Source organism: Lactuca serriola, chromosome 4 (genome assembly GCF_051521515.1).
Source record: "Lactuca serriola cultivar US96UC23 chromosome 4, Lser_US96UC23_V15, whole genome shotgun sequence".
Taxonomy (NCBI): Eukaryota; Viridiplantae; Streptophyta; class Magnoliopsida; order Asterales; family Asteraceae; genus Lactuca; species Lactuca serriola.
This window is the reverse complement of record NC_136411.1, coordinates 272,793,237-272,810,023: the sequence shown is the minus strand read 5'-3', so window position 1 is coordinate 272,810,023 and position 16,787 is coordinate 272,793,237. Positions and strand designations below refer to the sequence as shown.

The window sequence follows — 16,787 nt, the reverse complement described above, 5'->3', positions numbered from 1 at the left end:
AAGAGGCCAAGTTAAAGCGTTTAAATAGGGTGCAAACCCTCGGATTAGGGTTTTTTTCCGTCCAGTACCTACTCGCCAAGTCCGGGACCCGACTCGCCGAGTCCATAGCTTAAATCCCGCGTCTTGTACCGCTTCTACTCGGCGAGTTAGTTCATCAACTCGTTGAGTCCAAGGCTAAAAATGAAATATTTAAAGAGTTAATCATAAAGAATACGTACCAAAAACCAGGTGCTACAAATCTCCCCCACTTATTTTAGACTTCGTCCTCGAAGTGACGAAGTCTGCTGCTCGTTCCTGAAACAGCTCGGGGTAGTGCTCCATCATCTCTTCCACCGGCTCCCAAGTCCACTCCGACCCCTTCCGGTGCCTCCATTGCACCTTCACGAGTTCCACCCTCTTGTTCCTCAAATCCTTCAACTTCCGGTCGAGGATTGCCATTGGCCTCTCAATTCAAGCTGCCATCAACCTGGATGTCCTCCAAAGGCACCACTGCGGTGTCGTCCACCAGGAACTTCCGCAGTTACGAAACATGGAAAGTGTTGTGGATCTGACTGAGTTCGGCTGGCAGATCCAGCCTGTACGCTACCTTGCCCACCCAGGCTACAACCCTGAATGGTTCGATGTACCTTGGGTTGCCCCGCTTCCTGAATCAGATGACACCTTTCTAAGGCGACACCTTCAGGAGAACCATATCTCCGACCTGGAACTCCAGGTCTGAACGAAGCTTGTCGGCATAACTTTTCTGCCGAATCTGTGCAATCTGAAGCCTGCTCCGAACCTGCTGAATCCTCTCGGTCGTCTTGAGCACCACTTCGATGCTTCCCATGACCCTCTGGCTAACCTCGCCCCAGCATATCGGGGTCCTGCACCTCCTCCCATACAACATCTCGAAGGGAGGACGGTCAATACTCGCATGATAGCTATTATTATACGAGAACTCCGCCAACAGAAGGTAGGTATCCCAGCTACCTCCGAAGTCTAAAACACATGCCCGCAGCATGTCCTCCAGAGTCTGGATGGTCCGCTCGCTCTGGTCATCCGTCTGCGGGTGAAAAGCGGTGCTGAAATGCAGACGAGTACCCAACTCGTCATGGAATTTCTTCCAAAACCTGGATGTGAACCGCACATCCCTATCCGAAATCACTGAAACTGGCACTCCGTGCCACGCCACCACCTCTCTGATATATAGATATCGGCCAATTTCTCGGCCGAGATGCTCTCCTGAATCGGGATAAAGTGGGCGCTCTTGGTCAATCGATCAACGATGACCCAAATCGAATCCACTCCCTGCGCGGTCCTAGGAAGCTTGGTGATAAAATCCATCGTGATGTCTTCCCATTTCCATAGAGGAATATCCAACGGCTGCATCTTATCGTGTGGTCTCTGATGCTCGGCCTTGACCTTCCTGCAGTTCAAGCACCGCTCCATGTACCATGCCACATCCCGCTTCATGCAGGGCCACCAATAGTCCAAACGAAGATCCATATACATCTTCGTCGCCCCGGGATGAATGGAGAACTGGGATTTTTGCGCCTCCTCCATCAGAACCTGGCGCACGCCTCCATGATAAGGGACCCACACCCTACGGTGAAGAGTCAATAACCCTCAGCTATCATAGTAGAAGGAGGAAAATTGCCCCACAATCCGCTCACTCTTCCGATGTTCCTCCTTCATAGCCTCCTGAATCTGCTCTAAAAACGGAGTCACTACTGTCATCCTCATGCACACGCCTTTGATCGGCGCTGCCTTGCGGCTAAGAGCATCGGCCACCACATTGGCCTTACCTGGGTGGTAAAGGATCTCACAGTCAAACCACTGACGCTGCCTCATGTTCAGATTCGGCTGATACATGAGGTACCTCAAACTCTTGTGGTCTGTGTAGATAGTACAACGAACCCCATAGAGGTAATGACGCCAAATCTTTAGGGCGAACACAACAGCCCCCATCTCCAAATCATGCATCGGTTAGTTCGCCTCGTGAGGCTTCAACTGCCTCGAAGCGTAAGCAATAACGTGCTCTCTCTACATCAACACTGCGCCCAAACCCAAGATGGACGCATCACAGTACACAACAAAATCCTTCATGCCCTCTGGCAGGGCTAAGATTGGCGCCTCGCACAATCTCTGTCTCAACGTCTCGAATGCGGCCTGCTGCTCGGGCCCCCAACGAAAAACCATGGCTTTCCCCGTCAGCCTGGTCAGAGGTACGACTATCTTGGAGAAGTCCTGAATGAATCTCCGATAGTAGCCCGCCAATCCTAGGAAGCTCCGAATCTCGGATGGAGACCTTGGGACCTCCCATCTCATCACGGCCTCTACCTTGGCCGGATCCACTGATATCTCGTCCTGGTTGACAAGGTGCCCCAGAAACTGCACCTTGCACAACCAGAACTCACACTTGGAGAACTTAGCATATAAGCTCTCCCTCCTCAACGTACTCAGAACCTCACGCAAGTGCTCCTCATGCTGCTCTCGCGTCTTGGAATAAATCAAGATATCCTCAATGAAAACAATCACGGACCGATCCAACATCGGCCGGCACACACGATTCATGAGATCCATGAACGCGGCAGGAGCATTGGTGAGCCCGAAAGGCATCACCACAAACTCGTAATGACCATAGCGTGTCCGAAAAGCAGTCTTCTGCAAATCCTCCTCTCTGACCCTCATCTGATGATACCCTGATCGCAAATCAATCTTAGAGAACCAAGATGCTCCCTGAAGCTGGTCGAAGAGGTCATCGATCCTCGGGAGTGGGTAACGGTTCTTCCCCGTTACCTTATTCAGCTCCCGATAGTCTATACACATCTGATGCAACCCGTCCTTCTTCTTCACAAATAGAATTGGGGCTCCCCAGGGTAAACTGCTCGGTCTAATGAATCCCCTGTCTAACAGCTCCTGCAGCTGTGTAGACAACTCCTGCATCTCAGGAGGAGCCAACCGATACGGTGCCTTGGCTATCGGAGCCCCACCAGGGACTAGGTCGATCCTGAACTCCACCTGTCGCTCCGGAGGTATCCTAGGAAGCTCCTCTGGGAACACGTCTGTGTAGTGCCGCACCACCGGGACCTCGCTCACCGTCGCCTTACCTGCCTCCCGGGTATCCATAACATACGCGACATATCCCGCGCAACCCTGCTGAAGGTAGCGCCTAGCTCTCGCCGCCGAACATACTGTGGGTCCACGTTGTGGCCTCTCGCCGTGGACTACCAACTCTCCCCCACTTGGGGTCCCGATTCGCACCAGCTGCTGCGCGCAATCTATCACCGCCCCATTAGGGCTCAACCAATCCATGCCTATAATCACCTTGTTCCCACGCAACGGAATAGGAACCAAAACCACCAAGTAGCGCTCCTCAAATAACCTCATAACGTAATCTCTAAACACTGTTGATGCTCGCACTGATCGATCATCGACAATCTCTACCTCTAAAGGGCAATCCAACATGCCCGAAGACTCATAAGGCTTCAGCTGCCTCGAAGCGTAAGCAATAACGTTCCCTCTCTGCATCAACACTGCACCCAAACCCGAGATGGACGCATCGCAGTACACAACAAAATCCTTCATGCCCTCTGGCAGGGCTAAGATTGGCGCCTCGCACAATCTCTGTCTCAACGTCTCGAATGCGGCCTGCTGCTCAGGCCCCCAACACAAAACCACGGCTTTCATCGTCAGCCTGGTCAGGGGTACGACTATCTTGGAGAAGTCTTGAATGAATCTCCGATAGTAGCCCGCCAATCCTAGGAAGCTCCGAATCTCGGATGGAGACCTCGGGACCTCCCATCTCATCACGGCCTCTACCTTGGCCGGATCCACTGATATCCCGTCCTGGTTGACAAGGTGCCCCAGAAACTGCACCTCGTGCAACTAGAACTCGCACTTGGAGAACTTAGCATATAAGCTCTCCCTCCTCAACGTACTCAGAACCTCACGCAAGTGCTCCTCATGCTGCTCTCGCGTCTTGGAATAAATCAAGATATCGTCAATGAAAACAATCACGGACCGATCCAACATCGGCCGGCACACGTGATTCATGAGATCCATGAACGCGGCAGGAGCATTGGTGAGCCCGAAAGGCACCACCACAAACTCGTAATGACCATAGCGTGTCCGAAAAGCAGTCTTCTGCACATCCTCCTCTCTGACCCTCATCTGATGATACCCTGATCGCAAATCAATCTTGGAGAACCAAGATGCTCCCGGAAGCTGGTCGAAGAGGTCATCGATCCTCGGGAGTGGGTAACGGTTCTTCACCGTTACCTTATTCAGCTCCCGATAGTCTATACACATCCGATGCGACCCGTCCTTCTTCTTCACAAATAGAATTGGGGCTCCCCAGGGTAAATTGCTCGGTCTAATGAATCCCCTGTCTAACAGCTCCTGCAGCTGTGTAGACAACTCCTGCATCTCAGGAGGAGCCAACCGATACGGTGTCTTGGCTATCGGAGCCGCACCAAGGACTAGGTCGATCCTGAACTCCACCTGTCGCTCCGGAGGTATCCTAGGAAGCTCCTCTGGGAACACGTCTGCGTAGTCCCGCACCACCGGGACCTCGCTCACCGTCGCCTTACCCGCCTCCCGGGTATCCATAACATACGCGACATATAGCGCCTAGCTCTCGCCGCCGAACATACTGTGGGTCCACGTTGTGGCCTCTCGCCGTAGACTACCAACTCTCCCTCACTTGGGGTCCCAATTCGCACCAGCTGCTGCGCGCAATCTATCACCGCCCCATTAGGGCTCAACCAATCCATGCCTATAATCATCTTGTTCCCACGCAACGGAATAGGAACCAAATCCACCAAGTAGCGCTCCTCAAATAACCTCATAATGCAATCTCTGAACACTGTTGATGCTCGCACTGATCGATCATCGGCAATCTCTACCTCTAAAGGGCAATCCAACATGCCTGAAGACTCAGTGAACTTCTTGCTAAGCGCAAGAGAAACGAACGATCGGGTGGCACCCAAGTCAAACAACACCTGAACTGGGATACCGTTCACATGGAACGATCCTAAACACATATACACAGAGCACATATCAACATCATAACATCATATAAATAAAACAGAGGGAAAGAATCATACCCGTCACCACATCGGGTGCGGCGCGTGCCTCCTCGGTAGTCAGCTGAAATGCCCGACTCCTCACCACCGGAGCCTCTGCCTTGCCCTACCGGCCATCAGTAATCTGCAGGGTCGCTGGAGCTGGCGCCTTCACTGGCGCTGCTGCTGTCAACTGGGGGCAATTGGCCTTCTTGTGGCCCCTCTGGTTGCAGTGGAAACACAGCAACTTTGATGTCTGTATCATAGGTGCAGGGGCGGTACAATCCCTGCTGAAGTGTCTCGTCTTGCCGCACTTATAGCAGACCGACGATCCCAGTCTACATGCCCCCTCATGTGGCCTGCCGCATTTCCTGCAGCGGCCCGGTCTTTTAAGGGAACAAACTGTTACCTGTTCATTTAGTCCCCTTTACTTGTTTTAGCCAGTTTGAGAGAAGCATAGACAAAACCTGGGCCTCTCTATCTCTCTCTCCCTCATATATATATATATATATATATATATATATATATATATATATATATATATATATATATATATATATATATATATATATATATATACACACACACACACAATATCTCTCTCTTTACGTGTGTGTGTGTGTATATGTTTCTCTATGCCAGATAACACCTAACGCACCCCCTCCCGTCATCCTCTTCTTCTCGGTGCTTCTCCTTCGGCGAACCACCACCACCACCTTACTCTTCTTCGGCAAGACAGTCGACAATCCCTCCTCCATCTATGCCTGTCTTTGAAATGAATCGGTAGATGCATTTGAAAAACACGAAGCACTGAGTGAAACCTATTGAACTGAAAGGAAGTGATGATGTTCCAACCCCTCGAATCTCACACAAGCAAAACATTGAACACCTTATGGGTGTCACCCAGATCTAGAGATGGCAACGGGGGATGGGAATACATGGGACCCCAATCCCCGAATCCTCATTCCAATCTCCGTCCTCATTCTCATCCCCATCCCCAACGGGGACCGGGGATCCCGAGTAGGGAATCGGGGATATCTTTTTCTCTTTTAATATCAAAAATTTTACGTAAAGAAAAACTCTAAATTTTGATTTTATCAACATAAGTTTAAAGATTTTAAAAAACATAAAAATATTCATAGATTGCATAAAAACTATAAACAAATTTTCTACCAAATTTAAATACATACATGAAAAATCAAGTAGAAAAAAAAATATGAGAGTGATATTTGAGGTAAAATAGATAAACTAAAAAGAAAAAGATTATGCACGAGGTTAAATTAGGTAAAAGAATAATGAAAAGTAAAATTTCAACCAAATAATAACTAATGAGTTAAGTTACTTGGATAAACTTTTAGATATTGTAAATTATACTATAAATATATGTTTTGTATATATATATATATATATATATATATATATATATATATATATATATATATATATATATATATTCGGGTACATGGTCGGGGTCTAGCTGTATCCCTATCCCCACTTTTTTTTATTCGGGGATTTCCCATTCCAGTTAACTTAGGGATTCCTCGATCAAAACGGATGCGGGTTTCAGGTTCCCCATCGTGTATGAGGTTTTTGCCCTACCTAAATCAATTTACTGTAAGTTTCGAGTTTTATGTTGATAACTCTGTTAGTGAATATGTTGATCAGCATACAAAAAGAAAAGAACGGAGCATACGACACAAGTGTGTGTGTGTGTGTGTATGTATGTATGTATGTGTGTGTGAGAGAGAGAGAGAGATGTCATTTCTTTTATAATAAACAAATAAATAATTAGACAAATTAAATGAACTGACAGACAGGTTAACTCTTCATTTGGGCAAAAAAACCTATTCAATCCGACAAAACCATTTTTGTTCCCTTAAAAGACACGGAAATAACTCAAATGACTGAATTGGCAAATATGCAAAAAGATCGTAGGGCTAAAGTATCATTTTCCCTTAATATTAGTATGATAAAAGTTAAATCATGAGTTAACGTAGATGGTTTTTTATGTAACTAATATTAGTAAGGTCCTGTTTGATAGTTTTTTTTTTAGAAAAATGTTGTCTGGTAAAGTGTTGTTTGGGAAAGTTTTCTGACTGTGAAAGAAACAATGTTGTTTGATTGTACATCTGATTGACTGTGTTGAATGATGAAAAATGACCCGGCTTATGTCCGATAATGGTGGGACGGATGAGATTTTTTTAAATAAATTAGGATGTGGTGGTATTGTCCAAAAAAAGAATTAATCCACTAAAAATAAATTAAAAAATTAAGTAAAAGAAACTAATAATCCAATAAAATAATATTTATTAATATATAAATATTATATATTATAAATAATATTTATGAATATATAATAATCCAATAAAAAAATTAATCCATAGAAATGAATTTTTTTTTAAAAAAAAAAGAATTAGTTAAAAGAAATTAATAATCCAATAAAATAATATTTATTAATACATAAATATTATATATTAAAATAATACTCCCTCCGTCCCATAATAATTGTCTACTTTTGACTTTTGAAGTCTTTATTCATTAACTTTGATCTTAAATATTGTTATTTGTGTTGTGTATTACTCGCTGAAACTTGTAGCAATAAAAAACATTTAAAATACAATCCATTCATAAATTTCGCATTAAGTTTTATGTGTCAAGGGCAAAAATATTTAAAGTCAAAATTAAAGAATAAAGACTTCAAAAGTCAAAAGTAGACAATAAATATGGGACGGAGGGATTCAATAAAAAATAATTTTAAAAAAATTAATAATCCAAAAAGAAAGAAAAAGACGAGGTTTGGTGCATAATTGTCTTTTTTCAGGTCCATTCAGCCAAAAAGATCTGTTTGGACCTGAAAAAAGACGCATATCAAGCAAGGCCTAAGCCCAAGAAGTAATGTTGTCAGCCAGCCATTGCCAAGTTGATGTTTGTTTACCAGGAAATGCAACAGAATTCAATATTTAGAAAGCAAAATGCTTACGCTTCGCCATTAAACATAACAATAATCTTACTTACATTTCAAATTCAAACTAAACTCCTACAACTACTACTATTGGTCGTCATCAAAAACAAAAAGAATTGATGTACAAACAAACTAAACACCATTTTACTTTCTCTCTAAACAGCTGCTGCTGCTGCTGCTGCCGCCGCTGCTGCTACTACACATGAGAAACAAGAATCCTACTCACTCACTCCATAAACAACTTCAACATCACCGGTGGGAACTAGGAACACAACAGAACTGAAGCAGAAGCAACGTTTCAACATTTTAACCCAACGCAACACTATTTAATTAATATTAATATTAATATTAATACTGCCTCCCTCCCTCATTCCCCTATTTTTGCTTGCATCACATCATCTCATCTCATCTCATCTGTGTGTCTGTCATAAATACACAATGTAATATTATCTTGTTACCATACAAATACATCATACAATACAAACTTATGAAGACTAACCACCAAAACTAAAATTGCATTTTTCCATCATTTACACACACAAGTGACAAGACCGGGTAAATTTGCCCTTCTTACATATCCTACAAGCGAGTCAAAAGTCAAGTTGACTTGGACTTTCCTATTACTAATAGAAAACTACCATAAACTACTGAAAACACAATAAACTAATACTAATACAATTTTATTTTATTTTCCAAAAACATGCCAGATTGCCTACTATTATTATATTTTGTATAATCGCCATCATTCAAATAGAGTCACTTCACCTATAAATACATATACCTGCCTAATCTAAAGCTTAGATACACACACACACCAAATTCTGACCAAGTAAACCAGCCCCCCTCTTCTTTTTTACTAGACACATACACCATCCCATCCCATTCTCCCAACAAACAGGGCCTGTATTAACTGAATATATATATATATATATATATATATATATATATATATATATATATATATATATATATTCTTTTCTTAGGATATTATTTTCTTTTTCATACTACAAACAATTCAGTCTAGCTAGCACAATCGGGTGGGTGGGTAGACAAAGTCTAACAAGTAGTCATTAAGGTTGGTTTTGGAACATGGGCTTTTTTAGGTCAGGGCTGTTTTTGGTTATGAGGAATTGAGGATGTTGAAGAGAGACAAAAAAAATGCTACTTTTGTCCCAAACACTAAATAGACAAACCCTGTTCTGTTGAAAAGGTTGTAATGAAAATCCTTAATAAGAATAATGTGTCTGTGGACAGAACAGAAAGATATAAATAAATAAATAAATAAATAAGCCATGATTTACCTTGATTCTGGTTTAATTCAGGATCTTAAAGTTGTAGTTGTAGCTGTTTCCAGGAAGTGGCCTTGTAACAAATGGATGGTTTAAGAGCTGAGCAGCAGTTGGACGATCTCTTGGATTGACATGAAGGCATTGGAATATGAAATCCCTTGCCTCTCCAGTAACACCATCTGGAACTGGTGGAGGCTTACCGCTTCCAATTCTATATAATGCAGCCATCTGTTCATGTTCATCACAACAATATTACCTTTTTGTTCAAAAAAAAAAAAAATGTTGTCCGCTTATTTTAGCTACACAGTTCAAAGCATTAATTAAGTAAATAACCTTCTTTAAAACAGAACCAATCCAGAAGCTATATCCTTTCAGTTTCAGTTTCAGATTGTGATACCGACCAAACCCTCTTGATCAATTTCTCCGTTAAATAAAAAAAATTACAAGTATTGTTCTAAATAAATAAAAGCATCAGCCAAAATGGACCAAAAGCATAGATAAGTTGAAAAAAGAAGTATTTGAAAAAATGTATTAAAATTTCAACAACACGAACACGGTACTGAAACCAAGACAAAACATTTAGCATTATTTATATGCCTTTTTACTACTACTACTAGGCATTTTGAAGCAAAAGCAAGTACTCTAGAATCCATAACAAACTTAAAAAATATAATAAATAGGCTAGCAAGTACCAAGTCACTAGTGTAGTTTATTGTTGTACTGAGGCTTGGCAAGGGTAAAAGTAACATCGGAATAGGACTCATGGACATTATTAAATAATAATAATAATAATAATAATAATAGAGAAGAAAAAATACATACACATTCCATTGGGGAATACGGAATCTGACGTGTCAACATCTCCAAGACAGTGCAACCAAGGCTCCATATGTCTGCTGCAAGTCCATACCCCTTCTTTTTTTGATTTACAACCTGCAAACAATCCTTACGTGCCTTAGCCTTCCTTGCCTTAATAAATCAAAATTTATGATGAAAGAATTTTTCACAGCCTAGCAAAGAAACTAGTGTTGTGTTATCCGTCCGTAACAAGTTATAGATACAGGAAGGCAGGACGTGTGATTAATATCCCATCCCACATGAAGAAAATTCAAATTCAAGCCATGTGAATGTGATGATGACCCCTAGCATTACCACTCAACCCACAGCCTTAGCAATTGGTTTTGTCTTGAGTTTAAACCCTAAGGCTGCATTTATTACAGTTATCGATAGCCATAGCTTATCAAGGTAATACCCCCACCTTTTTCATATGCTTATAAGACTATCAGTTGTATAGTACTATAATACTATGCAACTCATAGTATGTATAGTACTATAGTATACTGTATACTTCAACAGCATAATGTCAAAGATATTGAAATCTAGCCTAGGTGACTGTAGTTACAGGGTCTGTTTCGTGTGCTGTGCTTATCAGTTGTTTTGGGGCTTAAATTCATACATAGTATACTTCAATAAAATAATTTAAAGATATTTATTTATTTTATGTTCTATTGCATAAAAATAATGCTACAGTACTGTTGGCCTTGCATTAAAGGTTTTATGGCAAAGATGATGATCCTGCATGGAAATAGCTTATATTATAATGCACTTTTAAATAAAAGAGGGTTGCAATTTCTTGCATTTTACCCCAATAATGCTCCATAGATCTATTATCTGTTCACAAAATATAGGATCTAACTAGAATAGCAGAAAACAAACAATACAAAGCTTAAAGCTTTATCATATACTATCATCTATCAATTGCAAATTTGCAATAGCATATATGAATATTGGTTGTGAAAAATAAAAAAGAACATAGTGAGACAAACCTCAGGTGCCATCCAGAATGCAGTTCCCTTGCAAGACTTGACATCATTGAACTTAGTGGCCTGTACAAAAGAGGAAAGGTTTAAGAAAGGACTAGGAGACACTACCAATACCAACTAATTAAGAAGATCATAGCAACCTTAGCCAACCCAAAATCTGCAAGTTTCACTGAGCCATTAGCATCAACCAATATGTTTGCACACTTCACATCCCTGACAACAAGATACTACAAGTTCAAAAATCCTTTGGCATCTATAAAATTTGTAAATCACCCGATAAAATAATATGATGACCACTGTATAGATGATTTAGGGTTTCTTCAGTTGACTTTGTTACCTTGCGTTGTGTGGGATTGATTTAATTTTGTTTTCATAGTCTAGCATTGTACATATATTGCCGTCTTACCTCACAAGAAATGCACACAAGTTTCCTAGATACGATTGCAACTATCAATCATACCATCTATTCTTTTTAGGAAAGAACAAGGGTGTGGAGAGAGAATGTGCCTTTAGACTTTAGTCACATGTTTTTACAAGTAGATGTGGGAAGTTTGGGGGTAGCTTCAATGGTTAGCTTAGAGATACAATAATGTGTGTGCGTGTGTGTTACACATTACAGAGGAAGGATATGTAACATATGAATGTCTTTATTTGATTGCACACAACATTCATAATTTCATATATTGAAAAATGATTTTTCTCATAAATAACAAGTACAAAATTTCCATATGATACATATCCTTATTTTCATTCCAAAATGATTTTTCCCATAAATAACAGGTACAAAATTTCCATATGATACATATCCTTATTTTCATTCCATCATGTACCAATTGAAGTTATCTGGGACAAACACTTGGTTGAATTAGTTACAAATCATAGGGCTAAAAAAGAAAATCTTATTACAGCATTGTTGTTTGAAAAATCTATGAAATTTATAGCAATGAGTAACCTGCTAGTTTTTAAAGCACATTGGAGAATGATGTAAGAATGGTTGGTGGTTTAATTTGGCAGATAGAGGCAAAACATAGAAAATGGGTAAAAATACCTGTGTAGGACACTGCGATCATGCAGATACTTAAGACCATGTAAGATCTGGCGTGTGTAGGAGGAAACTTGAGAATCCTGAAGATGGTATCTCTGATACAGACTTAAAAGGGAACCTTTTGTTACAAGCTCAAGAAATATATACAGCTTCGCCTCGTCCTGCAATGATGGATAAATGCAGGATGGATAAATTTATATTACACAAGTACAACAACTACAACTATAACTTACAAGGAATTCTTGGCAGTACCTTATCTGTCCCATAGTATCGAACTATGTTCTCATGTTCAAACTGACTTAAAAGAGCAATTTCCTGGAGTGGACATAATAATTAATAAATAAATAGTTCTCAAGCAGCAGCAGATACATATCATAGTAATGCTTAAATAGAACAAGAGCCTTGCGTTACCAACCTGTTCAAGTTGGAGTACGCTCTGCCTTCCCTGTTCACCTTGATCAAGCAAAGAGACTTCCTTCACAGCAATAAAACACCCACCGCTGCAACAAACAAATAAGAAATATATGCTTGTATGAGATGTATATAAATCAGGGTATTGCCACATATAACCTCTCTGCTGAGACTCTGATTTAAAGAGACAAAATCGTCCAGTTACTACTGACTACTATACGCATTGCATTCCTACTGCTCTTTCTTATTATTAATAAAGAAACAAACAAGCAAGCACTTACTCGCAAATGCCTTCATAGACTGATCCAAATGAGCCACGCCCCAGGAGCTCACCCCTCTGCCAGTGAGTAATAGTTATGTGCCTGAATCTTCCATTGGTGGATATATTAGATCCGTATCCATTTGGTGATATACTGGATGTAGGCTCTGTGGTAGTACTAGATGAATCATCCTCATTGGAAGTTGTAAAAGAACAAGATGCCGATAGTCTCATCCTAACATTCTCCACGTCAGCTTCTTCTTCCTCGGACAGCCTAAACCCATGTTGATTCACATGAGCAGAAGAAGAACCGGCTTCAATGGAAATGGAGGCGAAACTTCTTACGACATCCCACTCGGATCCAGCATCGTGATCATGCATCAAGGGTTTCGGAATAGAAGAAGACGGGGGAGAAAGAACTGGAGGCCGGACACCTTTAATTCCATTACCAACTCTAACCCTAATAATATCGGATTTACGTTCCTTTCCAATAATTTCGGCTGGTTGATCTTCTTCAATCGCGGTCGCACCATGATCAGTATCGAGATTTAAACGAGAGCTGGGAAGAAGATCGGAAGTAGACCGGATCTTTCTAGCTTCCCAGGATGACACGGGAATCCCAAAATCTTCGGGACTTTCAAACCCTAAACTACGACAAATTATTTCAACTTGCCCAGCATCACTTCCATCAATCCGAAAGCTCGTCCTATCAATTAACGAGGGTAGTATGTCAAGTGAGCGAGTACCTCGAACAGTTGATGGCCGCACTGAAGCCTCCTCTGTGGATGTCCTGGAGAACTCGTACTCGATGTTCTTCCTTGCATTCATACGCTCGAGCTTTGGTTTCTTTGGCGTCTTCTTCTTTCTCCGTGTATCGCCATTAATAACGAGAAACTGGGGTAAGTGATGCATTGAGAGATAGAAGAGATCTTTTAACCCATCAAACTTCAAATCGTTCAGCCAATTGAGATATGGTCGGATCAGCTTTTGCTCCGTAGAACCTTGACTTCTTGTTCGGGAAAATGGCGATCTCCAAAAGGGTTGACTGCACGCGTCCCGGAGGGAAAAAGAAAGAGAGGGGTAAACGCCGTCTAGAGTCAAAGAAAGAGAATGTCGCGGTGGTTGTTTACTTTTGTGTGGTGGTGGGCTTCAAGATATGAATATCGCCCACGCACACACCACCACTTTTTACAGTGAAATTTCCGCAAAAGTTCCCCCCTCTTTTCTCGTTAAAGCTTTCAATCCAACTCCCACCATACACCACTAAAAACACAAAATAAACACAAAAATAAGGAATTTTTAACACTAAAATAAAGTTTTTATTCCAAGGACACACTCAAAATTTACATTATAAACATACTTTAATAAAAAAATTATAATAGTTATATAATAAATAAACATTTAACAGTAATATAATATAGATAAAGTGAAAATGAAAACTAAACTAAAAAATATTTAAAACATAAATTAATTTTGGTGAGTGAAAGTTCCAGATCAGAAATTTTTATATGTGTGTGCGCACATAAAAATGAAAGATAGAGATCTATCTGAAAGGTGTGTATATGTATCATTTATCGTATTTTTCTCAATTCTGCAATAGATAGAAAGAAACAAAGGGAGAAAGAGGGCAAATGGATTAAGGTTTTAACAACTAATAAAGTGAAGAAGAAAATAAGTATTAAGCAGAAAGATTATCTTATAGATTTAAGTATACATGATTAGTATTATTACCTATGTTTTGTGGTTATCTTAATACTTAGACTAATGTTGAAATCAAAAGAAAATACACAATAATTTTGTATGAATTTCATCTTGCAATCATGGAACAATCTATCTTCGGTAAAGCTTTACAGACAAATTTATGAAGTGCGATAGTTTTTTGGATTGTATAGATACTTTTTTCTAAACTTTGTGACTTTAAAATTGAATATATAACGTCGTATAAAAAAATGAAAAAAATAAACTCATTGACAAAACAATCATTTTTAATATATTGATAAAGGGTTATTCCGATGTTTTAGCCGAATTAACGAAAAAGTCTCAATATTTTGATGAATTAACAAAAAAAACCTAAATACCGGCTAAATCTGTGAAACCGACCACGGAGGGTTATCCTGAAGTTTTAGCTGGTATTTTGTCTTTTTTATAAACAAATTTAATTTTAGATTAAACCGTAAACAGACCTAAAATATTAGGATTTTATTGGAAATTTTCATTTGCAGAAGAACACTAATTTGTTAGTCCATTAGAGATGCCCTTATAATCTTAAAATATCAATGTTGAATGTTTTTAAGTTTGGAATAAATAAATGGTTAATTTCATACGTACGTGTGTGTGTGTGTGTATATATATATATATATATATAGGCTTAGGTTATTGTATTCTAACTAATTATTGTACGGATGTAGAAATGATTTTGGGCCAATCATTTTACTTATTTTAAGAAAGTGATTAATACATATTATTGAATCAAATATAATTTAAAAATATCATCTAATTTAATTACAAGGGTATTTTAGTCAATTAATATAGATTTAATAAAGGAAAATTGCATATTTTAAGGGATCATAGATTCTATTAATTTTAAAAATCCGATTTTACGATTTGGACATTCTGACAAAATATGTTTATGAGTTTATTCAAAAATAAAAATATTCTTCAACCATAAAATAATAAACATATTCTTGAATCTATTTCTTGATCATGACTTTAAAAACTTTTTGTAGAATAACAAAAATTATATTAATTCTTATAGAATACAGGTAACAATTGCTAAGAATTACATTTATTGTTAAAGAAGAAAACTAAAAAACTTCAAATCGGAAAAAAAAAACATCAAAATCTAACAAAGACACTAATACATTCCAAAAGAATAATGTTGCTAAGAATCGCTTTCAATTATGTGGTCCGTTCTTCAAGCATAAACTTCTGTGAAAACAAATCCAATTGTAGTTTAGAATCCAATAATACATTAGCAAATAGAAAATAAAAAACTAAATTCTTTTGGAAAAATATGCGGACTTGTGAATTGCACCAATACCAATAACCAAGAATTGTAAAACATGTATAAATAAGTGAGAAAATATTTATGTTTCATCCCAACAAAACTAGAATTCGTGATTCCATTCCGATAGAATTGGAATTCAAGATTCAATTACCGTATGCATTCTGTTGGAAAAATATCCAAGTAAAAAATGCATAAATCAATAAATCAGTAGCACATTGGAGATGAGATGCACAATCGATAAACATTCGATAAAAACTCCATCACTAACCATGAATACAATCTGAGACTGTCATGACATGTTGAACAATCAATACCACCATATTTCTCTTTGGCATTTCTTCAAACACCTTTAGGCGTTCCCTAAATCACCACATTTTCTATGAATCATGAATGAAAAAAATTCCAATTCAGAACCATTAACATTAAATTCATATGAACACATAATTGCTCTTTGTTGGTGGAAATGGAAATATGGAATGGAAATGTTTTACCTCAAGGAGGTATCGGGCACACCAGATATGGTCTCCGACTTCGATTCCAACTCTAGGACCCACTTGGAATTCTCACTGTGAGACACAATTTGTGATATAAAATTTTTGATTTTATAAAAAATATTTTAAATAATAAAGAAAATGAGAAGAAAAAAACATGTCCTGACATGACTTCACCATTGGTTCCACTGATGTTGATTCCAGCATATAAACAGGCCTTGTAATGTGCATCAGATATGTCCCTTCCAAATGACTTATCTGCCCCCGCACCACAGTAGTATGAGCCCTATGAATTGGAAAAAGGAAATAGATTAAATAAAACTGATTTCCATGGAATTTGTTTAACTAGAATCGGGAAAAGGAATGGAATGGTTGATTCTAGTAGAATATGACGATTATATTTATACCTGAGGACCAGGGTAGCCTCCAACAGGCCAACCCAAAGGCCACTTCAC

General features: G+C 39.4%; 1 protein-coding gene across 1 annotated transcript; it reads right to left on the bottom strand.

Annotated features, from left to right (window-relative positions):
- Window positions 1–8,004: 8,004 nt before the first annotated feature.
- On the bottom strand, window positions 8,005–14,078 carry LOC145097033 (mitogen-activated protein kinase kinase kinase 1-like). The gene is made up of 9 exons (XM_079034509.1): window positions 12,857–14,078; window positions 12,580–12,664; window positions 12,417–12,479; window positions 12,168–12,325; window positions 11,260–11,332; window positions 11,123–11,182; window positions 10,119–10,229; window positions 9,309–9,524; window positions 8,005–8,429 (listed from the first exon to the last, which is right to left on the bottom strand). Exons 1-8 carry the CDS (start codon window positions 13,744–13,746, stop codon window positions 9,321–9,323), a joined length of 1,644 nt encoding a protein of 547 aa, XP_078890635.1. The 5' UTR covers window positions 13,747–14,078; the 3' UTR covers window positions 8,005–8,429; window positions 9,309–9,320.
- Window positions 14,079–16,787: the final 2,709 nt, after the last annotated feature.

Bases quoted from the DNA above. Each gene is read 5' to 3' on its own strand.
- LOC145097033 (XM_079034509.1), bottom strand. From the start codon at position 13,746: ATGCATCACTTACCCCAGTTTCTCGTTATTAATGGCGATACACGGAGA. The intron at 12,480-12,579 runs GTTGGTAACGCA...TGTCCACTCCAG, and splicing joins GCGTACTCCAACTTGAACAG to GAAATTGCTCTTTTAAGTCA. The intron at 11,333-12,167 runs GTATTTTTACCC...TCTTGTTGTCAG, and splicing joins GATCGCAGTGTCCTACACAG to GGATGTGAAGTGTGCAAACA.